This window comes from Channa argus, chromosome 19 (genome assembly GCF_033026475.1).
Source record: "Channa argus isolate prfri chromosome 19, Channa argus male v1.0, whole genome shotgun sequence".
In the NCBI taxonomy this organism is placed as follows: domain Eukaryota; kingdom Metazoa; phylum Chordata; class Actinopteri; order Anabantiformes; family Channidae; genus Channa; species Channa argus.
The window spans coordinates 4,742,302-4,768,457 of NC_090215.1; the positions used below are offsets into that span (position 1 = coordinate 4,742,302).

Sequence of the window (26,156 nt, forward strand, 5' to 3'; positions counted from 1 at the left end):
ATTTAAGAATTACTCTAATCTAACTGTTAAATGTCACTATAGTTTGCAAAAGCAATAACTGTGTGGCTACATGTGTTTAACCTGTGATAAAGATGTCAGTGTGTCTGTCTCCAATGGTGTAGCAGGCTGAACCAGTCTCTCTCCTGGCCCCGGTCCTGGACCGGGACCAGGGTAGGGTGAGACCTGCAGAGGAAAAGAAAATGAATTATATGCACGAAGTGAAGCCCTCTGCTTTCGTCAGTATTTAATAATAACAAAAGAAATACACATTTTTCCTCCATCCTGCCTCCTGCCATAAGGTCTTTGGGTAATGCACAAAGACGTCCTGTGACAGAAGGTACCACGGTTCTAGCTCGGTGTTACCTGAGGGGGTGATGAGACAGCGCTGTAGGCTGGAGGAACCAGGGACATCTGTCTCTGCAGCAGCTGCATGATTGCTCCAATGTCAGTCGACATGCGACTCTCCAACCTACAAACAACATGTAGCAGACAATAATCACCTGTTCATTGCTACATAGAAGTGATATTTAGATTTTAATTATTTTCTGCAGACATTACCTTGGGCATAAAGGTTTGTCCATAATTTACCCTGCTTACAATACAGAAGGACTCATTAACATTAAGTTAATTACTGGAATTTAAAAACTAAAATAAAATAAATATGTGATATGATAGATCATCTCAAGGTAAACAAATTTGTATGATAGGTCAACAGCATCTGGTGTGAGACACCTAGCTTGTACTTTAAAGTCATCATGTCCCCCATTCTCAGGGAAGTGTGTAGAATCATATTAATGAGTATGAATTAATTTGCATACAAAAATTAATATTTTATAATATTTTATGAATATTTTATATCTATGTCCACATTTTACATAGACTTTCTATTTGAATTAAAATACCTTTTTAAACTTTGTAATGCTTATACAGCATCTAACAGTCCCAAACTTCTTCTTTACTTTTGCTCCTGTAAGAAATGTTTTCCCCACAGGAGTCAACAAAGTTTAATTTTTATATTTTTAGTTAACTAGCATCACTGTGCACAGACACACCGCAGAATTAGATTAATGGGTGGTGTACACATATACGAGACATATATTTTTATTTATGTCTGCTGGGTTCTATTTGAGGACAACGCTGAGTTAATTAGGACTCATTTTGTTGATCTCCAAGGCTCTGTTCAACTTTCTGAGCTCCATAACAGAGACTTTGCCATATGTGCAGATGTTTTCAGTGCTTCTCTCCTTACGTACTGCTATTATTCAAATTCCAGCAGAGTGACACATCCTGTGAGGCATCTAGTCAATCATGCGTTAAAAGACTGAGCATTCAGCCAGAGGCGCAGCTGGCTTTATAGCTATATCCCGGCACAAAGACACAGAGCCTGCGATCTCAACGAGAGCTCCATCCATCTACAGTAAAGGCTACAGGGACAAACTTCACTCTTCTATCGTGGAAAAGAGACAATTCTCTCTTCAGAAGTAGATGAGATGTAAAACGTTGCTCTTGGGATACAGTTCTTTTAATTCTATTTCAGTTCAGGTCAGCTTATTCACCAAGTGGTTCAGTGGCACTTAAAATGATGAAACCATCTGTTCATAGTATAAATTGTAACAAGGGAAAGTAAAGTGTTTTGTTAAACAGTAAGCTAAATATCATCTGTAAGTCACAAAAGTTATGTGAACTTACTTATTTGATCTTTAGTCTTATGATCTTGCATGACCAAAATAAATATGTGTACATCAAATCTAACTCAAAATTCTGTGTCTTTATATCATTAGTGTGTCACAGTACTGTCCCCGTGTTTTGTTGTTTAGCTTTATTTCCTGTTTTTGGCTTTTATTTTGTTGATCCTCCTGTGTCTCTTCCTGTGAGTTTGTTTGTCTTTACCTTCCTCGTTTTGTCCTGATTTTTTCACCTGTTCCCGTGTTCTTTTACACCCTGCTCTCCCCACTGTTCTCTGCCAGTTTGTAGCATGTGTGTAGATGCCCTGTTTGAATTCTACACAAGTTTGTTTCCTGTTTTATCCCCGTCCAGACTCTGTCAAGGTTTTGGTCTATGGTTTGGTCTTTACTTATGTGGTTATTTCTTGTTATATGGTTTGGTTCTCTTTTGTTACATTTTGCATTAGTTTATCTTCCCCTGCTCCCTGCATTAGTTATCCCCGTTAATTTCCCACTGCCTCTAGTTTAGTTTGTTTTTATTCCCGTCTGTCTGTTTCTGTTTAGTTCATTAGTCCCTGTTAAGTTATCTTTTACCTGTTTATTATGATTAGTTAAGGTCTAGTCTGGTCCCTGAATGTACTCTACCTTGTGTCAGTCTTGTATGTTTGCACCCCGTTGTTTGTGTAGCTGTAATAGTCTGTCGTTTACCCTGTATGTGTTTAGTTTGTTGTTTCGTTACCTTTAGTTCACTAAGTTCTTTACCGTCCTCCTGTGGAGTGATTTTTAGTTGTTAAACCCTCCTGTGTCTTTTTAAATACCCTTTTCTAAATGCCTCCTCTTGCCGTCTCCTTACTTGGGTCCTTGCTAAAATACTTATTTTAACCGTAACATAGTGCTTTTAGTTTCAGTTTGCTTACTGAGGCCATCTCATTATAAACGGTTTGTTCATGTTTCCACACCAAGTCACACAATTAGTGATAAGGTAAAAATAAGTAAATCAAAGACCAAAACTGTAGCATGCGACAAAGCTCGGACTTTTAGCCAGTCTTGCCTGTTGAGCTGTTTCTGCAGCAGATCCAGGCGCGTGTCCAGCTGGTTGCGTTGCTGGCGGCTCAGGCTGTGCAGTGGCGTGTTTAGAGGTGGCGGAGAGGCCAGGCTGCAGCTAGGAACTTCCTGGTACTGACCACCCCCCCGACTCTCCCCCCAGAAACTAAAGATGTTAGACACACCTGAGAATGCACCTGTTGGAGGAGATACCAGGAGGGGGCTTAAACATTGTGCAGGCATCACTGTACAATTCAGAAGGACATTATTGTAATTTTTTTTTTTTTACCTGACAAAGCATTGCAGGTGTTCCCAGTCTTCGGATCAGCATCACCGTCAGTGTTTTCAGTGAAGTTCCTGGGTGTGGCCTGAGCCTGTGGGATGGCTAGCATTGCACTAGCCGGGCTCAGGCCAGAGATGACCGGCTCGTCACCCTGTAAGTCAATCCAGGGCATTAAATTCAGTTTTTATGTCACAAAGGGATTGTTTTGCACTTAGGTCAGCATATTAAATGGTGGACGAGAACATCCACCACAAAAAAATTACTTTGAGTGTTAGAGGCACTTTTAATTGATAATTTATTAGTAAAACGACTGGAGTTCTACCTCATCACCACTGGAGTGAGAAGACACAGAGCTTCGATGTGTCTCCCACTGTCTCTTAGATGCTTCATCTTGTTTTTGGTTGTTGGCTGTTTCCCTCTGTCTGCGTCTCATAGACTTACGGGACTTTTTAATTTCTCCAGCATCTGCATCATCTGCACAGAGTTGATGAATAATTAATATAGAGAGTGTAATCAGTCCTGCTGGATCAGGACCAACTTTTTAAAATTGACTAATGGGGACGGACTGTCAGGAAAATAATTTACAGGAAAGTTGTATTTCTTCAACACTTCAAACATCTAATAACTGACTGTTTTTTAACTTAGTGATTAATAACAAGTTAAATGAAATATGAACCATAGAAGATTAGTTACCTTTTTCTGTACGGCGCCGGAATGATAACTTGCGTCTCCGTAATTTGTTAAATCCCCCACAGTGGGAGTCGTCACTGCTCGGAGAGCCTGGGATCATGTTGGTCTGAAATTAAACAGGACCATCTTTACATTGTTATCAGTAGAAATACTGCGAAGATGTGGATACAGATGTGCATTTAAAAAAAAAAATTCTAATTTTACAGAGCTCTAACAGTATAGCAATCATTCAAATGGACAAATTATTGGAACATTTTCAAGGGGGATTTTTGTGTTACTTCAATGAGACCTTCGGATTATTTCAAGGTTGTAAACTCACATCTCGGAGATTAAAGGTTATTTCCAGGTTATTCCAGAAGTGGTCTGCAAACTCAGGATACATGTCCAGCACCTCCAGAACATCTTCTCTGAAGATTTTATGAAGGTCGCAATAGGTAAGAGCCCTCACGTCGGCGTTAGATTTACCCGGTCGGGAATACAAGTTGATAGGCTCACCAAAGATGTCATTCTTTCCTAGAGAAGGAGAGAAGACGGGGATAAAACTAGAAAGATTTAACATGAAAACATGCTTTTTAAAAGGCATTTCCACGCTGCCATTTGGAAGGAACTGTACTTGCTTGAGGTACGTGAGGAACTTTCATTTCTCAACTAAAAGACTTCATGACTTGATGATGATGAAGAATCTAAGGTGTTCAAGATACCGTTACTTGGATGACTGACGATCTCCATTTCTACTTCAGAAAGTATTAGGAGCACTTCCTTTTTTACACAATTAGTGCACTGTTAAATTTGTAATGGAATAATATTTCCATTATTAATTATGAATCTACATGTAGTTCAGAGAAATAGTAAATTTATGCAAACAAAATAAATATCACAACTAATTTACAGAGACATTTAAAAAAAAAAAAAACAAAAAAAAAACTGTTCTACAATGTATAAGACCTAAGGTTGGGATGGATACTTTTAAGACTTTTCCACAATAACCTAGACTTAAACCTCACAGAGCATCTGTGGAGACACTTAAAGAAGAGACTCAAAATTCTCAGAATCTAATGTGACAAAAATCGAGAGGTTCTTGGAGAAACAAAAGGATAAACTGCCTTCATCTCTAGATACAAACCCAAGGAGACTCGAATCTGTACCTGATGCCAATGACCTCAGCATAAACTTAATAATATGTTTTCACTGTCATTAGTGGTTACTGAGTGTAGATACATTTTTCTCATTTCCAACTAATTTTACAGACAGCAAGTGTGCAAAAAGTCAGGAGGCCTGAATACTTTCAGACTTTTGCATATCACGTTTCAAATGCATTTGCACCGTAAAGATGTTCTAAGCATGCATCCAAGCATCTCAACTTTTGTAAGTAACGCCACACCACACCAGTAGATGTTGCTACCAGCATATGCCACACTGTAAAGGCCTCTTGTAAGAGAAAGTCTCACGGTGCTTAGGTAGAGCTGCTGTACACTTTTCTCTATACCCCATGTTGCATAACCCTGCATGCAATGGAGCAATAAAGAACTTGGGCTTTGAAATTTAAGTTTTGTCTGGCTGATAAATGCCAGCGATAGAGTTCTGAGCTGTAGACTGAATTGAAATACTAGAAGTAAAATTTTAATCTTTAATTTAAACTTTAAAGCCTGAATCAATGATTACACTTTGAGAGAGACAGGTATCCAGAAGTTGTCACTGGTTTTAACTTTCAAATATCCTAAAAGTAAATAAGGGAGTGGGGTAGGTGGTAAACGCATTCAGCTAGACACATAAAAGGAGCTGAAAGCTTTCAGTATATTTACCCAAGATGGCTACCACCACGTCTCCTCTCAGTATCTCTATGGATCCCCTGGATATGAAGTAGAGGGCAGTGAGGACATCTCCTGCATGGACCAGTGTGTCACCTGGGGGTGCATGGGTGGTCTTGAACTTCATGGCCAATGCCCTTAGGCAGCCCTTGCTAGAGCCTTTAAAAGCCTTGCAGTTCTGCAGCAGTGTCCGGTTCAGATGGAGACAGATATCTGCCTGAAGACACTCTGGGAAACCTTTCAACACCTGTGGAGAGGGTTCGATGGAATAGGGAAGGAAAAGACGGAAAGAGACAAGGACAAGGAAGGAATAAAGGAAGGAGTACAGAAGAGGAGATAAGGGAACAGAAGGAAAATAAATACAAAAAGATGATCAGAAGAGATGTGGAACACACAAGTGGAAAGAGGTGTAAGAAAATAAAGTGAGGTGAAGGAGGAAGGATGAGGGGAAGCAAAAAGACGGAAAAGAGGTAAGAAAAGGAATTTTACTAAGTGACAGTGATGTGTCTTCAGTATTGATGTATGTTAACAGCAGCCACTGACTATGATGTGTTAAGTCAGGAACTTGACTCAAATGCTGGATAAATGTTACAGATTATTGACCCTTTTAAAAGAAATAATAAAATGTGCAGCCTTTATATCATTACTATGTTTGTTCCTATTTATGAACATTTATGGAATATTAGTTTTTCACTGTTAATACACCTTTCACAAATGAAAATGACAGCTATAACATTTATCAGAGCATATTGTTTCTAACCATGAAATAATGCATGGTTTTAAGTACATTACATCATAAATATGAGCTGAGCATCAGCAGTCTAGTATCCTCACTTTTAAAAATCCTAATTTATTGCTAGACACAGAAAAATATTTTTAAACTGTACTTTATGGCACATGCACAGCATGTGAGTCTGGGGGCTCAAGAGCCCCTTCTAACACACATATTCAACATCAGCTAAACCTTTAATATCTATATCTTTTTTTTTAAACACAACATGAAATACTTTCATATATTTGGTTAATGATCTGATGTTACATTAAAAAGTACCATGGAAATATTGATAGGTATGTTTATGTTTATGAATAAATACATATGTACAAATTGTAACATTGGAAAATATTTTAAACTAGATGCCCCTTTCTTGCATTTGAGCCCCTCTGTGTGAAATTCTTTGCAGGTCTCTGCTTACCACAACACAATTAGCAGGCCCGTAGCCACAGGAGAGGAGTGACAGGCTATGGGCTTCTCTTGTAACTTTCTGGCTGACTGCACAGAACAGAAGTGTACTTAAAGCCCCCACCCTGTGTTCTTCCCTCTCTATTTGTCTCTCTTTCATCCATTTAAAGCTACTTTCTTTAGCTCAGCCTTCACTGGCACAACTCTTTACATCAGACAGTCCATTTCACTCTTAAGTCATTTGTCTCCATCCTCTTTTCACTTCTTGGGACAAAGTTTGTCTTTCTGTGTTCCTCACTGTTTGTCATCTCCATTGTTTTACTGTAATAATAATACTTTTTCCCATGTACTACGTCCTCTTTGAAAACAGTCAAACACATGAAAACATGAACATTTTAATGTGCGCTCCTTAACTACACACTCCTTTTTTTTGGTGTAAATTTGTATAATAGCTTATCAATAGTTGTAGGACAAAATAACCATTGGGTTGATTTGTGAGAGTCAAGTATAACCCTAAAATGTGCTGTAGTCTGATTTTATTGGCCAACTGTGTCATGTCTTCTCTTGGCTGCAGTTTAATGGTACATTTACCAGATGCTGAACTGCTGACTTTCAAGGCCACACTTTTATATCACTGTTTGCTGTCCTGATATATATATCGCTTAAGACATTGTTATAAGCTTTTCTGGTGAGCAAACTTCTGCTTAATGAGGAACAGACTTTTTTTAAAGACTACAGTCTGGCTGGTGATTGTATGGTATTACAGTGTATATATGGTTAATTGACTACTCTGAGTAAAAACATTGGTTTGGTCTCAAACGTAGGGTGACACAACTAACATTATACAGAACACATATACTTAAAAGCTGTATTTATGTGCATTTTAGTGAACCACAAACAATAATTCATCAACTCCTCCCGTCTCTAACTTTAGCAAAAGGGTAATGTAAGTAAGTAATGGTTAAATGGTAAAAATCTTTTAGCAATGCTTGTGGCACATCACACTGGTGAAAATTAAAAACTTAACAGACTAAGATTACATTTTTCTTCTGTTTTTTACTGACACATGTCAAATTGAATGGCATGTATAACAATGAAATTCAGTACACATATTCAAAGTGCCCAGCTAATGAACCCCAGTGACAGCAGATCAGTAACAGGGATTAGAGAACAGTAAAGTAAGACTGATGTCTTAAAATACTAACAGGAACACAGGAGTCAAACTAATCTGCAAAGATGCTATAACAGTGCTGCTAGCATGGCCATACAGTAGACTCCTAATCTCGTATAAAGGAGATCAGGATTAAGTTGAGCCATAGGAAAAAGCTCATTTTTAGTCTTGGTTTTTAATCCCAACCATTTGTATATGTTGCTTAGAAGTAAAGGACACCTGCAAACAAGCAAAACTGAGAATCAGTGCTGCATTAATATTCTCCTCATCTTCTTAGGAAAAAGGTTGCAGTCCACTGAATAAGTTAGAGAATCAGACAACGACTAGTCCACACAATCATAATTATCATTACAGTAAACATTCTCTAATCCAGTCCGCTCACTACACTGCACATCACCGGCCTTAAATAGAGCCACGAGGAGGGGATGACACTGTGAAACAAGTTCCAAGGATGCTCATCAAATTTGTTTCTCTCTACTTCAATGGCTCACTTTAGTAATCTAAGATTGCATACAAACAGTTTTCTAGGTTTCTCTTCTGCACTGATAATCATGAGCCTCTGATTACGGTCTGAGTGGCAATTTTAAAAGAACTTGGATATTGGAAAGGCTTTCTAAAGTTACGAGCAAATATATATCCAGTTAAGTTTACTTTTGAGCTAAGATTATGAAACAGCTTATAATACTGTTCCTTTCTTGAAAAAATACCAATAGTCCTAAATCTATGCATCTACACATGTAGAGTTACATATATTTTGTTCACAGCTACTATACAAGATAGGATTTGTGATAAAAAAAAATGAGATGACATACTCTGACTCATGTACAACATTACGTGTTTACATCAGCAGAACTCACATGACATCTTTATGATCACAGCTGCATGTGTCTGCAGTTGCAAGCATGTGTGACTGTCATAGTTACAGAAAAACAGAAGATGTGGCTATAGCTGTGTGTGTGCGTATGTGTGTGTGTGTTTGTGTGTGTGTGTGTGTGTGTGTGTGTGTGTAAGCTGCACCCTCCTATACACTGTGATCTACAAAGTTCAATTGTACACAAGCATGTTGAGAGCAGTCCTTCGTCCTGTGAGCATGTTTTGTGTGTTTGTGTGCACTGACACGTGCGGCACATTGGGTGTGTTATGGTGTTATGAGCATGTACTGTATGTAAGCAAATAATAAGTGTGCTGACCCGCATGTGCAGTATGTGAACAGAGTAATGTAGGTCTGCGCATGCTGCAAACACTTAAACCTGTCTATTTGCACATGCAGAATAGTAATGATACATAATTCAAATACCCTCTGCACATGTCAGAACATATTTGCTGAGTCTAAGTCTTCCAATCCCCCTATTAACGCACAAGGCTCTCACACAACACCCGAGCTTTGATGCACAACCAAGGATCAGTACTCACAGCATTCATGTCAATGCCGTTGGTGTAGGACCAAGCGTGCTGGAAGTACTCCTCAAGCCTCTGCCTGAGTGGGTTGGGGATCTGGTGGAAACGGATGAACTCCCTGACTCTCAGCATCTGGGTGTGGTAGCGGGCCGTCCCTGAGTACAGCCGCTGAATGATGGCTGACACATTCCCAAAGATACTGGCATACATCAAGGCTAGAGGTCAGAGGTGGAGAGGGTTACAAAAGAGCCACTGAAACGTGCTAATAAGCCGCTCTGGGTTTCTAGATTGTAAAGGTGACACTAGATTTATAATCATGCCCCTTAAATCTTTAGGTGTTATGTTATCATTTAAATTTTTTTTACCATGGAATTAATCATCATCAGTTGGTAACTTTGAATTTATTATGGATCTGATGGACAAACTCTATACAGCACTTTCTAAAACATTTTTTCTTCTATCATATCATAACTGTGTTAAGAAAAGTCATATTCGCATTAATTAGTGTCTTCATTATAGCAACAGTTTCATATACTCAAACACATTTGCCCTTTTCCATTACAGCACATATCAGTGAATGATACATAAAAAATTTTCAGTCTAAAGAGAGTTTTATGATGTGCTGATACAGTAATAAAGCTGTATAAGGAAAATCTGATGGTTTATTCTCTAAGCCTGAAGGTCCTGATGTGTAACATCAACAAATGAGGTCTGTACTGTGAAGTACTATAATCAAATTTCATACCATAATGATTTGTCTAGGTCAGTTTGCTGAAGCCACAAGTTCACATCAGCCTTAAAATTCAGTTTGACACAGAACAAGGACTCTGTACTTGTAACTTTGTAATTATATTACATTACAAAACAAAAGTTACGAGCAATTTAAGAGCATTTGTGACATTCACTACTTTTCTCATGATGGATGAGCACTTACCAGTCTTAACCAATATGGTACCTTTTCCCATCACATTTAAATATACATATTTAATACAAGCATTGCAATAAGTGTAAATGTATTTTAAGAAATGCAAGTGTATCCTTTCAATATTTAATACAAAACAGGATACGTCTGACATACTGACATTGATATTAACACAATTTAGGTTAAATTCTCACCGCTGAACTAATTTTAGCTGCACTTAAAGTCAGATGCCACTACACGACAGCATAACAGCAACATGATTACACTGTAATTTTCACACTCGGGATGTCGTCAGTGCTACAGTCAACCTAATTAAGGAGTTCGTATTTTTGCAGTTTTTGCATGACGTGGTCCACTGGAGAACAGATATACTGTAGCAAAAGTTTGATTTAAAGGGGTTTTGTCTTTAGAGGACAGAGTGTTTTGTGTCTTATCCTTCATGAGCCTCAGTGTTTTGTCCTGTTGTCATGTTGGATTCTGCTAACCTCTCAACCTCTGTCAGCTCCCATCACTGTCTACATCGTCCGCTAAAACTGCAATGTGTGTGAGTGGATATTTGCATGTGTCACAAAAGTCACCACTGATCTTTTTTTTCTGTTTGAATCAATTTTCTTAGTGCTCAGTGCAATGTCAAAGTGAACTTTCAGAGCAGCCCAAGTTTATACTGGATTAGAAATGTTACAAACCTTCTGCAATTGTTTAATTTCTCTTTTAGCAAGAAAATGCTAAACTGTGCTGAGGACGATTGCAGCAGAGCCTAAAATTACAAACAGAAACCACCTTGTTGAATGAGTGTCTTCAAGTATCTGAGTTTATCCTTGTTTAACTGTAGTATAAGAAGAGGTGGCCAAAATATTCGAACCAGTTCTTCTTATAGTGAACTCCACTATGTCTCCACTACCCACAATGACCTCAGTAATAAACACATAGCAGAATTATTACATTTCTGACAGTTTCAACCTAAAAACTGAGAAACTATAAAATTGTATTTAGGATTCATGGCAGAGTAACTGTATTGGGTTTCATTAAACTGCACATGTGTTCATAATATTATGGCTGATCAGTGTATAGTGAAACACAACACTGACATTCTATTAACAAGTCCTTACTATTGTCTAGTCACTTTCTAGTCATAGTTTAATCTGAGAACACTCCAGTACTTTCATTTTGTAATTTTGTGGTTTGCCTCATGAGTGTGATCCACAGCTTCCCCAGCCTGCAGAGGTAATTACTCTACAGGAAGGAAGTTGAATTGATAAGTACTGGAGGGGATATTACAGTCCCTGCTGACTGATTTGACAACATAATCATTAGGTGAAAATATGATTTATGACTTTGTCCAGTTGCTCTAAGAAGATTAGTACTGTATTTAGTATAAGAGAAACAGTTGTATTGTAAAAGTATCTACTCTAAGTGAAATTCAGTGACATCAAGTGAATTTGACATCGACTCCATTCACACTCATCTCAATGCAAATTTACAGAAATGTAAACTTACCTGGTAAGTTGAGTGGTGTCTTTGTTGGGTAATTTCAGCTTTAAGCTGCTAGTGTTTCTCTAGTTGTCAGTAAATTACACTGTGTTATGCTCACGTTCTGTCGTTTCATGATATAGTACTTTTCATGGGGACTTGAGCCTATATCCTAGTATCAGTACTTACATCCTATGAGCATGACACAAATAGAAAAGATCTTCTCAGAGTTGGTGTTTGGGGACACATTTCCAAATCCCACACTGGTCAGACTGCTGAAGGTGAAGTACAGAGCTGTGACGTACTTGTCTTTGATAGAGGGTCCTGAACCTGGTGTAGGAGTTTAGAGGTTACAATCAATCACCAAATGGCCTTTGCTCACCAGAATGACACTACGTTATTCACTTTAAGTAAGTATGCATTTCTATTAAACTGCATAGACAAAAGTAACCAACAAAGAAAGCAGCACTAACATGGTTTCAGTATTTGCACTAAATTAATTGTCCGTTCAGTACCTGGGATGGAATCATTGTAGTGTTTCCCCAGTTGGTCCCCCAGTGTGTGGAGCCAGCCAATAGAACCATTTTTCTCAACATTACCAATAGCATACCTAGGAAAGATATAACAATTTGCCTTTGATGCACATAATTATTGGCATTAGTAATTATTTGGAAACACCTGCTACACTAAAGTGACAAACACTGTTCAGAAGATTTTATTAATTATCAAATACAGCTCATATATGTGTTGTAAAAGAAAATACAAGTTTGCTTTGCTCCAATTTGAATTTATGATAAGCTGTTATGCTTAAAAATACACTTTACTGTAATGATTTTTAGAATTTGGGGCTCTAACATACACAAACGGAGTAGGGGTGTAACGACTCTCCACATCTACTTTTCAGTACTCACTACACTAAATGCTTTTGTTAGAGTCCAACAGCCCACACTCTGCACACGCTGTGACAACTCCTTCTACGTAGACACATTGTTGCTTTGTAAATGTCTAAGCACAAAGGCGGCACTGGGAAATATCATAATTTCTGGGATACTATACAGGAGGGAGCCACTATTATTATGCCAGGTGAGGCAAGACATCAACAACAGACTAATGGCATGTTGGTTGGAGTGGGCATGATTCTGTACTCTAGATTTGCAACATGAGACTGTGGACGTTTTAGAATCATTACACCCCCTAAGACAAAGATATAATTATTCCCTTATTATACATAAGCACTGTACCAGATGCAGGCCAGCCAGTGAGCGATGAGGGCGAAGGTGCACATGAGGAGAAAGAGGACAGCAGCACCATACTCCGAATAGCGATCCAGCTTTCTGGCTACACGGACTAATCGCAGGAGACGAGCAGTTTTCAGCAGACCAATTAGAGTGGTGGTCTGTTAGTAGTGGGGGAGACAAAAAAGGCAGAGATAAGGTGCTGTAAAGCATGGCACAAAACAAAGGAGTTTGGCTCTGATATGGCCTCCTGTCACACACACATTGACAAACTCAGGTGGTGCAATCATGGCCTTGTCCCAGTGTGATCCACTGTTGTAGAGGTGGTAAATCCTGACTCCCATTCATTATTCTGTGCTGTCTATTTCTTTCTCCTTTCTACTTGTATTCAGCTGACCCCCTCTATGTCCATACAACAAATAACAGGCCGATTACTGAGCTGGCAGAGAGCCTAGCCCGGGTCTGTGTGTATGTCCTCACAGTAAATAATAGTTGTCTGCTAAGGAAAATCTCCCCTTCCTTGGCTTGATGGCCTCTCCCAGACAGCATCAATGAAGCAAACCTTGGCAAAGCTTTTCTTAGGCAGTAATTGAAAGTTGGGGAGATTCCACATTCATCATTTTTTTGGCTTAGTGTGTGGCTTAATCACAATAAATAATCTTTTTTGTTCTATTATGAAATGCATCCCATTACTTATACATGCATTTCAGGGATCACTTGCTCTGCCAGTGGAGCTACACTGCTGTATGAAGTCTTTACACCAACCTTGGTCTCAGTGGTTTTATTCTTTATCTTTAGAGAACTCCAACAACCTACAATGCACCTTCCTCCTTCCCTCCTTCCCCTCTTTCTTCCTCTACTGTAACTCCCACTTCGTCCAGACAACAACCTTGTTTAAATTCTCCATCTACCACTGATCCAGCAATTGCTCACTAAACAATAGAACCTCTGTAGCCACTGTCTCCTCAGACACTGTACTAGCAGCAACCCCACTTCAGTGTGTATGGTATCTACTAATTATAATCAAGATGTTCTGCTTTCTAGTCACAGGGAGTACTACTCAGTTTGTGACATCACTTACTTATTGTCTCTGTGCTTCATTGGTTTCTAAAAGCCCGTGTTGCAAACAGAAAGGATGGGCATTAAATAAGTTAACATTTAGGATGAATGTAAAAACGGATGCATGATGATTAGTAAAACTGGAAAACAAAGGACCCGAAAAGCAACAACTCACAATTAACAAAGTTAACTGGCAACAGGTCAGTATCATAATTAGGCATTAGTTTTTCACAAGGAAGAATGGGATATGGTTCAAAAACGTATTAATATTTCATAGACACTGCTAAGATTTCATCATCTATGCTTCATGATATCATTAAATATTTAGAGAATATGGACAATTATCTGCACACAAGCCCAAACTATACACTTGAAGTGTGAAATACATTGTCTATATACAGTATCGCCCTCATAACCTTCGAAGTTGAAAGAAAACAGTAGTGTCCACAGCATGGAAACAGTTTCATAACACAATATAAAGAAAAGTATGACAATGACAAGGACACGTTTGAAACTGCAGTGTCTGTGATACAGGTAGTGATTTCAGACACTGTAATCCTGTCACAAAAAAGTCACAAAAGTCATTGTTGAAACTCATTGTCTCATTTGCAGTTTGTGCACTGCACTGCATGAAATACAGGCAGGTCTTTGTTTTGCATACACTACCACAGCTGACTGCAAATCAATTTCCCATTGGAGTCAATTATGAAACAAAAAACCTGAACCACCTCTGCCTCTCATTCTTCCTCTTAATCCCCATACATCCACTGCACTGTCTCCTTCTCCCTCCTCTTCCTTCCGTGTAGCTCTCAGTTTATTTTCTCTTTATCCCATTAGAGACTGCAGATATGATGCCAATGCAACAACGCTTGTTTTTCTAATCTCTCCATCTCACTACAACCTAATTTACCTTGTGCCTTCCGTACAGTATACAAACAGCCAAACCATTGTCACATACCTCCTCTCCATTGCGGTAGATGAGTAGGTCAAAGGGAATAGCAGCCACCATGTCAATAAGGAACCAGCCTTTGAAGTAGTGGACAGCGATACGGACCGGGTGACTCACCACTTCATCATTGGAGTTTACATATGTTGTCCTGAAAGAAAGAGTTGTTGTTGGTTGTTGGTACCAGAGCTTCTACTGCTAATACAGCTACTAGTATTAATATTGCAAATCCATTCATGTCTCTAACGTCAGACCTGAAGTTGATGAGGATGTCGATGATAAACATGATATCCACTATAAGGTCCACCACGTTGAGAGGCGAGCAAGAGTAACCACAACGCTGCATGGCTGCCTCTTCCTGTGAGGTAAGGTGAGGTGAGGAGAGGAGACAAGAGTGGAGAGATGAGTAAAATAATAAAAAAAAAATAGAAAGAACAGAGAAAAGGAGAAGATAATTATTATGTACTGATCTAAAAATACAACTTGTCTGTGTGACTAATGCTAATCCATTGGAAAATCAAATGGATTAGCATCACGTGTTTCAAGACTCAGTAATGCAAACATAACATACAAAACGAAGCAGTGATAGAAAAACAGGGAATCAGAAGGTGAAGAATCTACTGCGCTTTAACAATAAATATAGCTAAAGCTCATAGTTATTTTATTTAAAAAAACATGTCCTAAAAAGCACTTGTTATGATTTAATCTGAATTTTCAGTGCTTTATAAACCTGTTGTGTATAATGTTGCCTTATTTATCTGTAACACAAAGGATATCTACCAAAGACCTGAGAGGCTGGTGAAGAAACTAAACAGAGGTGGAGGAAACAAGTTACAGGACTTGACTCACATAAAAGTGTGTACATGTCTCCTCTACCTAACTTACTAGCTTATTAAGCTTATACAGCCGAGTTGAATCATCTTAGCTCTCAGTGTAAACTTTGGGTGTGTTTCATAGATGGAACTCATCAATTAATCATTAAGTCATTGATGTTGTTCATCTGGGAACATCTGTAATGTAACATACAGTGGCATAAAATGCTGTAAAATGTAATGCTATCCAGTCTTTAACAAGACATATTAACATGTCAGCATTTTTACAAACTGTTGCCTTAGCTCACTCCATGTATGTGCCTTTTATTTAGCTCAGAGAAAGTGTGTGGGAATCAAGGTAGGGTATCTATACAATAAAATACATGACAGCTTTTCTAAAAAATTGTGATGCATGTTGCAATGTTTTTATGACTTTATGATGTATGACAAGTAGCATTGGTGAAATTATTTGTTGTGATTGGAACATTGCAAATTCCAGACTGGACTGGGAAAGGCTGCTGTCTTCTCTGACCTGGAACTTGTTTAACACGGTTAGAAGAGAAAAACTGTCATACTAGTCGTACAAGTCAAAATTTGAAATTCTTGCTTACTGTGTCGTCCATGTTTATGATTAAAAGAGGCCATTAGACTTGTTAGCACTATACAGTTCAAAAGCGAGCATATGTGATGCTGCAGGGGACCATTAATGCACACGGCATGGGTTACTTGCACATCTCTGAAGGTAACATTATTATTATTACACAACTAATATAGTTGGGAGCAAAAGTTTGCAATGTCATTTAAGTGGAAGGGGATCCAAACTTACCCTGAGCTTAGGACACACTTTTTATAAAAATTAACACATAATACCACATAACATTTATACTAGCTGCATGTGCATTAAATACTATGTTGATCAGGTTTTTACTGAAGAAGCTGCTTGAATGAGTAGCAGAACATTTTTCAGCAAAAAAGATAAAAGCCCCTTTTACCTGAGTCAACCTGCAGAAAATCAAACCTGAATGAGTGAGAACCTTCACATACTCTTTGTTTACCATTTTTGCCATTTTAAAATGAGAGACATAAGCCACCATTCAGATGACTTCTAAAAAGCCCTTGTTTATTTCAACAGCACAAGGCCAAATCACATTTTGTACATAATACAACACCGTGGCTGCACAGAAAAAACTGCCTGCAGTTTCAACCTGTCACTCATTATAAAAATACCACAAGGGAGGCGCAGAACTGCTGAGCAGGTAACACCTTTAACAAGCAAGAATGGGAAACATTTTGCTCCTCAGCTCCAAACGCATACTCTAGGGTGTTATTAAATGAAAACATGATCATTTAGACATTCCCCTGTCCCAGCTTTTTTGAGTTGTGTTGCTGGCATCAAATACAAGATGAGCAACAAATGATTCAACACAAGGATGTAAAAATCACATGTTCCGATATGAAACAATTTTGTGATTTTCTCCTGCGACCCCACCTGGTCATTGAGGAGGAATGCGGCTGAGTAGGGTGTCAGGATGGCAGTGTAGATGACCAGCAGCAGGATGAGCCAGTCCCACACTGCTTTGAAGGGGCTGTAGTGCAACACTGTCCACTTGTGGATGCGAGGGGCCTGGAGCTTGTACTCTGGCAACACATCTGCACCCAATGACAATACCTGGGTAGAGAGAGGGAGTGGAGGAACAATCAGACATCAAATATAAAATGTACACAGATAGGGGCAAAAGAAAGAACAAAGAAGGACTGACCGGAGTCAAATTGTAATATAGATTGATAGAGCCAGTGTGTCCTAAAGATGACAAGAACTGTTCTGAGGTCAGTAACACTCTTGACATTGCACACGCACAGTTTATATGCTAATGCACACAAATTCATAGAACATAGGTGAACTCATACACTACACACACGTGGGTGCACACAGGCACACACACACTTAGCAGTGTTTATTCCAGTCCCATCTTCTATTCCTCTGTACCAGTGGTGCTGACATGAGGGCTTTAATTCTAATAAAGAGTGACAGCTGAAAAGGAACTGCATATAAGCTTATGCGAAGCACATCCGGTACTTAGAAACATACAGCACGAATGAAAACTTGGGTATTATGGTGCAGTTCTAAGTAGCTTTTCTAGCAGCAATGTATTCCACTGTCTGCACTGCACTCAAAGTGGATGTGAGCAGGACTGAAGACAGTGCAAAGATGCGCTAGCAGACTGTGCTGTATGACGGAAAAAAAATGTGGGGCTGTGTACTGCGCTCACACACACAGCATTCTACATCGACCTTTAGCTATATTTATTGTTAAAGCGCAGTAGATGCTCCAATAAACAACTAAATGGAGAAATGTGTTAAGAACTGTTTGCAAATATTGCCGCCATGTTGTCAAGTGGATAACTTGTATCACGTTTTAATCCTAAATCCACAGGTTTGAGGAGTACAATGGTATTTTAAACTGAAAATAAAGTGCCACTGCTGATTATACTGGTGATTCTCTCTCAAGCTTGTAGGCAGACAATTAATTTAGTGGCTTTTTCAGCTACTTTTTCACTTCCACCTCTTCTTCCACACAGCCTCCAGCCCAGTAACTTGTCATTCATCCCATTACCTATTCATTCACCCCACCTCCTGCCTCCTCTTCCTTTCTTCTCCTGCTTGAACAGCTGGGTATCCATCTAACCTTCCTAAGGTTAACCCTCCTGCTCTCCTTCCTTTATATTAGTTTTTTTGTTCCACTCTCTATTGCTTCTTCACCTGCTGTGCTCCCATGGCGGATCTTATTTATGTGTGTATGAGTAAACCATCCCTAAATCTTCAGGCACAGTACAAAGGATTTTACTGTACTGCATATCCCTTATTCTTACAGATAACATTGTTTTGTTAGTGAGTTTTAGTGTAGAGGTTCTTGGGGTCCTCAAACAAAGGGGTTGATCAGTGTTTTTATCTGTCAGAACCTTTTAAAGCTACTTGTAAGAACCCCCATCTATGTTTATCCAGATCCAGATATTTTTTGTTCAAGTAATGATCTTGAACTGTAAATCATGCTTGAGGGGTTCAGAGTGGCCAAACATCATTTCACTCCTGCACTTCCTGTTTAGAGTTTCAATTCCACCTGTTTTGACCTACTTAGTAGTTTTATGATTTTTATGGTTTAGCTTTGTTAATGTTAAACTCTTCCTCTTTGAATTAACAGGCATTTTAAGAGCAATGTCACACCAACACTTCTGTTATCAGTAGTAGTATTAGTAGTAGTATCAGTATAGTATAGTTATAGGGACTCGGGGAACATCTGTATCCACAAAGGAAGATATAAACATAAGTTAACGTGTATGAGCTGGCACACACGGGCAGAAAAACACACAGTATAACAAACTCACCCTGTGAGCAGGAACAAACGTTACTTGCAAATGCACACGTGCGCATACCCACACACCACTACTGTTAAGTCAAGTGCCCATATCAGCTGTGAATCCCCTCCTGGGGTATCTTGTAGGCTATAATTAGCCATCTGTATAAAACTAAAAAACATTGCCACAGGGACTGTTAAAAGTGCAGATGCTAAAACACATTCAAGTGCCAACAGGGCAGAGTGGTATTTGAGGACAGCACTGGAAGGTGAGGACTTAGGGACAACTGGCCGCCTGTGATATCAACACAATATGTTTATCTTACTACGCCCACAACATGTTGTTTCTTCATGTTGCCAGTGTGGACAGTGGAATCCTAAGTCCGGCAGACAGTAGTGACATCTTCACATGAGTACTGATGGGATTTGCCTGCACAGCATCTGGCCAGAATACAGGGTTTGGGTCCGGTCACGTTGCTAAAGCTAACTTCTTGGCTTAAAATTAATAATAACAATTATTTTATTAAATATTAAAGTTTTATGAAGATACAGACAGAACTGTATTGTTTTTCATTCAAAAGTCAATTTCAAATACATGTACAAGTATAAGGTTAGGCTGAATACTGCAATATACACCATGAGGTTGTATATTTATTACTGACAGGAGAAAGAGACAAGAGAGAACTTATGACTCCAATTTAAAGCCAAAATGCTTAAAGGCTAAACCATCAAATTTATAATCTTTTATATTCTCTTTTCTTTCTGAAATGTCACTTTTCAACAAGATGACAAGATAAAAGAGAGCTAGTACTGTGACTGTTTTTGTTGTGTTTCAGAAAGAAGAACCAAGCACCAGCATTGGTATAGTTCAAGAGGTTAAACAAGTATTAACCAAATATGCAGAGGAATGTAAAAAAAAAAGGGGACATAAAGAAAATAGCATTTAGTGAATAGGATATAAGTAAAAGCAATGTGTATTTCACACTTACACAATTTAATGTCTTAATATGTATGTTAAAAACTGACAAAATTTGCCACTAAAGTGAATTCATTACTGTGAAACATAGTGGGGACACAGACAACTCACAAAGACTCGTTTACAACTGACACTACTTACTACTGACAGTATCTCTTTAGGACTTAAATGGGTTGTGTCTGATCAGGACATCAATCAAACAAACCAGGTCTCTATCAACCCTCTTCAGAAGTTCGTGACCCAACAGCCCCTTTGAAATTAGCTCTCTGTAGTGACACAGCCACTTATTTCAATCTTGACATCCTGTCTAAATAAAAAACCTTTTCGAGTTCTGAAAGGGGAGCAGATAAAAAATAATTCATGCTATGAGGTTAATACAGCTGAAAGCAGCAGAAACAATCCATCTGCTTGGTAGAGATGTTGATAGGAGTGTTTTCTCATATTGTTTAGATTTCCTTTTGGCAGGAGGGTTTGGTGTGGATGGGTGTAAAACAGTATTACAGTCCAAACATGTAGCAAATTCAAACTGAAATGACAGAAAAAACTCCTATGAGCTCAGTTATAGTGATATATTTAGCCGGATATTATTTACCAGCTTTCAGTTGGCTCTTTGTTCCAATTGAGTGCGAAGGAGCTGGACTGAGAAAAATTTCCAATCAGCTGTGTTCTGAACGCTCAAAGGATTGTTGGAAGTGTGTGTCATATGAAAAGCCTCTAACTTCCTGTGGTGTTGTAACAGCCACATGAGAGGTGGTCTAGTTAAAGTGCTAGATATTATGATATGTGTGCTTCAATTTCTCTTGATCTGTGTAAAACCACATCCAGTACCTTGCAGACACAATCTTAATCTTTCAGAAAACACACAGAAAAAATAAAAACACAATACACCCTTTGTGTCAGAAGTAGAGAAAATACTCGGGGATTCCATTATGACAATTATGAAGAAGCAACCTGGGGACCACCATTGTAGGGTATGAGGGTCAGGATGCTAATGATATACTGTATAGGTACTGCTTTAATCCTGGCACCTTTGCTTTTTAAAATGTTCAATATTTGCATACATTTGATTATTTATAAGTAATAATTATTACATTGCCTTCATTCACTCTCTGGAATGTACTGTAAAAATCTCATAAACTCCATTAAGCGGCACTTTAAGTGCAGTGTGGATACAGGTTAGGAGCTGTGGAGTCACTGTGAAGCTAAGTTAAACTAAAGAGCAGCAGCAGCGTGAAGACTGAGCACTTTAACAGCACTATGCAAAATGACTAGCAGTGAAAAAAAAGTTAGTTACAGCACATTTTACTGTTTAAGGGAAACACTGCCAAATGTTTTTCCTCTTCCCTCCTGTCATACATACACCAACAGAGTTTTATCTAAATGATGAAACAAAGAATAAATGAAGAAAGAGGGCAGAGAATGAAAGAGGGAGAACAGATTGCTAGAGCACCTACAAAGTTGACAAGGAGAGATGTGTGAAAGAGAAAGCTAGAGGAGGCAGACAGAGAAACTGAGAGCAATGAAAGTGAGAAATGGACTGAAAAGGAGAATTATGAAATTGACAGAACAGCAATGAAAGAAATCTGTAGCCCTGCGGAGGATGGTCTCAGTGACACTGTACACACAAACCCACACTCACACACAAACACATAAAATTTTAAAATAGCTAATGTTAGTGTTTGCTTATAAACCAGAACATTTGGATATCTGTGGAAGCTCAGTGATGCTTTGCCAACTTCTGCTGAGCACTACCACACCACAAAAACACTGCGCTCATTTTGCTCATCTCTCCCAGTAAAAATGACTTTGCATTTTCACTATTTATTGCTACAGTTTCTCCTCGTTCCCATGCTGTAAATGACAAAAATGATCTTTAGGAAGTCACTGTTTATTAAGCTAAAACCCGTTTGCATGTGCTGTTCATACTTTGTCCTTTATTTATATGCTCTATCACTCTGCCGAATTTAACAGTGAGATTATTAAATAAGAAAACAAGAAAGGTGAGTACAAGACAGATGAGTTTATTCTCAAAAGCTTTAAAAACAATCTCATAACAATGCCTGTGGCTTAGCATAGAAAGAAATGGGGTTTCTCAAAAATATCAGCTTAATATGTGTAGTTCTCTGCAGTGGATGTCTTTGATCTTCCCTAACTGCAATGGAAAGTCTCAGCAAACACAGTCAATATTTCACAACGAGTAACTGCTTAATATTTTATAGACAGTCAAACAGAACTGTCATACTTCTTTTCAATGTTCAAACAATAGCAAAAAAAGCACATCAAATTTTAAGAGGCTTCAATTCCTACTGTAAACACAGTGGCCAGTGAGTCCAGCCCTTACAGTTTGACAGCCATTTAATAAAGGTGAGTGTGGCTCAATCTACAAATATTTCCATAAGAAATTATCTTATTATCTAAATTTTATTTGGGTCACTGCAAAAAAACAAAAAAAACAAAACAAACAAAAAACATAACACAACAGTAATCTTTGAAGAGACTATAGACTTAAGTTCAAATAATTGAGCTCATCTCAGAGATATAGACATATGCAGTGCAAATGTATTAGATCTCCAGTGTTCATATAGCCACTACTCAAAGTTGTTTAAGCACAAAGCCAAACAGGAAGCCCATGTACATCAAATAGGTGGCAGAGGATTGTTAAGATGCCAGAGGATGCATGACAGGTGTTCAGTGTCAGCCTCAGAGGGTGGAAATGCTCCAAACGCAAATGTGTACATCAGTCTGCATTCTGCATGACCTGTGGAATCAAATCTTGGCTTCCAGTGTGTTTACCACCAACACATTTTCCAGCCAGCTGTACATAATTTGGATATGAGATTTATGGTAATATAAGATGTAAAGACACAGTCCATGTAGATCTACACAAGCAACCACATGCACATTTAAACACAGCCTTTACTGCATTGCCCTCTCCTGTCACTCTGAATTTAGCCTACCAGCTAAATGTTTAAATCCCATTCTAACCTTTTATCAACCTTATTCTAACACTTTCATTTCAAATAAAGTGCTGCAGGACTTTTTTTTTTCATTGTTACAACACACACACGGCAACACAGGCACACAAGTGCATGAGGTTTTGACATTGCCCAGTGGCTTTATCTTCCACCAAAAGACTAGTGTGATATTATTGGATAGTGCTGCAGAGTAAGTAGACAGAGTCAGCTCTTCTGCTGTCTGTAGAATGCAGAGATGAAACACTGCTGGGCTGCTTTATTAATGTACGGATTACATAAATGTACAAAGATGTGGTCTTTTCACTTTGAATTCAAAGCTGTTGCAGCCCAAATAGGCAGCAGATTTAAAATTCACTGAATAGCCTGTAAGAAAATTAAAAAGTAGCATAAATCAGATTCATACAATCTTATGGTTTTTAGAAATACTTTCCATAACAATGTGTTACATGCCATAACAGAGATTAAAGCAAATCTGAGTTGACTCTGTATCACTACATCTGCAATCGACTATATTTTTCATGTTGCTAGATGAAATACCAAATAAACAACATAAATGTTTAAAAGGAAAAATTAATTTCAGAGCATAAATCATTTGCTTATTTTTCTTGTGCCTGCTTTTCTACAAAGCTGTTCATTTATTGCCCAAGAGCTGCTCCTGATTCAGTTTTTAAATCCTCTCAGCCAAAGCAGCTCTGTTATTTTACCTTTTTTAGATGAAAAAAGAGACTCAGACTTATGTCCATTTGCTACTGAAACTCTTATCAAATGGCCAGAAGGTCGTCATGCTTCTAAACAAACCATGAATTTTGTCAGCTGTAACTACAGTAGTTAAATGTTATGGTGCTTCAACACCAACTGCTAAAACCACACTTATATCCAAGGTAACCATATAAAGATGAATAACTACTTACATAAAAAATGCATGGCCTAGTTGGTACTTTAAAGAAAGGTTCTTCAGTTCTACAAGAGAAGATGATTACATTTTGAAAACATTTTGATGTGACATAATGTCAGTTTGGCTTGAGTGTAAACTTCCCTAAATAAAGTGTGATACACCGGCACCATGGTCCCACCATACCTGAACAAGTGCTGTACAACACTGTGTAGTTAGCTACTGATATGTCTTTGAAAATAACACAAGTTTATATTGGTCATTAGACTAATAGACTTTCATGCTAACGTTTGCAGCTTATGTCTGTAACAGATTAACGGTTTTGCCAGCCTGTCAAACCTGCTGTGCATAGCTATAGTGGCAAACTATCATCGGAAAATTACGTTAAGAGTTTAACATCTCTCTGTTAAGTTAGTGCCAACGAATAAACATTTGTAGTGCAACATTATATTTCTTGACCGTTTCCGAATTTGGTGTGGATGTAGTGTATGGATATATGTACAAGCATACTGTGTTTGCATCATTATGATTATGCTTATTATGCTTCCTTGCTGACCTTTATCTCCTCAGCTCTGACAGTTCCCATTTAGACACACAAAAGACATATTTACTCAGCCCAAGTGTTTCTCCTTCTGTCGTCCATCTCCTCACCACAGCCTTCTCTTTCAAAATTCATCAGCACCATCAGCATTTAGGAAGGTTTCTCCCTCTCTCATTACCGTTTTCTTTCTATCTAGCTCTGTCTCCGGCTCAGTTTTTGTGCTTTCTGAGTATTTGTCTTGATCATTCTCTTCATTAATTTTTCCCTCTTTCTTCATGTATCCATCTATCCTATCCTCCAGCAGAGAAGGGGCTGAAATAGAAACGCAGCAATAAAATGCAACAGTGCACAAGCAACTGCTGTGGGGCTGCTGACATACGGTCTGTGCACATCAACACACATGCACACACACAAACATTTGCACATGCACTTAATCTATGGCACTGAGCTAAGTTTTCAGACAAGACTCTCAGCTTAAAGTTTCAAATCTTCTTGCTCTGTGCACATCCAACTACTTGTATTTTCTGGCATTATATCAGATATACAGTGGCCTTAGGTCCCAAAACTGCAGTTCAACAAGAAGCAATCAGGAATTTATCAGCAAATATTCATGAGAGATACCTCTCCATCACGTTCTGGGAGACATGTTGCACAATTATCCAGGTTTTCTGTGAAAAAAGTAAATATCAGCAGGTCATACACTTTACAGTCTGTTCACATGAAGGTAAATATCCTTCACAACTGTAAAGCTAAGTGATGGCTACAGCTGTTGCATGTGGCTTTAAAGGGAGCTACATGTGTTCAGCTGATGCCAACATGCCTGAGATTCAAACTATAGAATCAGGCCATCTGAACAAAAGATGCTGATGCGTGAAGTAACAGCAGAACATACACATATTCAGTGGAAAATGTGTGTATGAATCTGCAGTGAGCCATGCGAAGAACATATCTGTTAATTACATTATGAATACGCATATTAACACGTTATATAAATGTGCAGCCGTCTAACTTTTCTAATGGGTGGTAGAGGTCAAGTCATTTCATGTTAAGAAACTAGCACAAGGTCATACTCTGTCTAAGGTTTTCTGTCTCTATCAACCCAGTGCTAGACCAGCGACCGAACCTCAACTTTTAAACCCTGTGGCTGGAGTTTTCAGATAAATCTCTGTGTGGAGGTCACTGCATAAACAGCCCCAGCCCCTAAACATGGTTTATGACCATAACAATACTAGCAATAATCATGTGTCTGAAAAAATAGGCCCGACTACAAAACTATACCCATTTCGTCACCCTCCCTTCAAATATCCAAATCCTACACACACATTAGCTTTTTTTTCTGAAGTGAGACTCACTGACATAATGTGTTCCCTGGTCTATATATAGTGTATAGAAAACATGATGGTGGCGTGGTTCCATTTGGCATGAGTGCAAAATTCTTTGTCTCACAGCCCATTTTTCTAATTCACAGATTTTTATCCAATTCACTGGCATCCCAGAAACACTTGCTGCTGATCCACACACACACACACACACACACACACACACACACACACACACACACACACACACACACACACACACACACACACACACAGACTGTCTTTAATGAATATAGTGATATTAGATGAAGGAGTTTGGAGGTGTGTTCAAAAAGAATTAAACTGCACAGCCCCTTGCCCCCATGCCAAAACACATGCTAGTGAACACTAACGCTCCCTGAATTAAATGTCCAATTTCC

At 38.5% G+C, this 26,156-nt stretch overlaps 1 protein-coding gene across 1 annotated transcript in view; it reads right to left on the reverse strand.

Moving 5' to 3' along the window:
- Positions 1-26,156, reverse strand: part of kcnh2b (potassium voltage-gated channel, subfamily H (eag-related), member 2b) — a 199,506-nt gene that overhangs the window by 6,030 nt on the left and 167,320 nt on the right. Inside the window, exons 7-21 of the mRNA XM_067486257.1 lie at positions 17,172-17,351; positions 15,125-15,228; positions 14,883-15,021; positions 12,872-13,026; positions 12,146-12,240; positions 11,820-11,960; positions 9,254-9,453; positions 5,484-5,736; positions 4,001-4,194; positions 3,685-3,787; positions 3,314-3,465; positions 2,998-3,142; positions 2,716-2,905; positions 364-469; positions 82-183 (exon numbers count right to left, since the gene is read on the reverse strand). Coding sequence (XP_067342358.1) covers positions 82-183; positions 364-469; positions 2,716-2,905; positions 2,998-3,142; positions 3,314-3,465; positions 3,685-3,787; positions 4,001-4,194; positions 5,484-5,736; positions 9,254-9,453; positions 11,820-11,960; positions 12,146-12,240; positions 12,872-13,026; positions 14,883-15,021; positions 15,125-15,228; positions 17,172-17,351 — 2,259 coding nt within the window. The remainder of the gene's footprint in view (positions 1-81; positions 184-363; positions 470-2,715; positions 2,906-2,997; positions 3,143-3,313; positions 3,466-3,684; positions 3,788-4,000; positions 4,195-5,483; positions 5,737-9,253; positions 9,454-11,819; positions 11,961-12,145; positions 12,241-12,871; positions 13,027-14,882; positions 15,022-15,124; positions 15,229-17,171; positions 17,352-26,156) is intronic.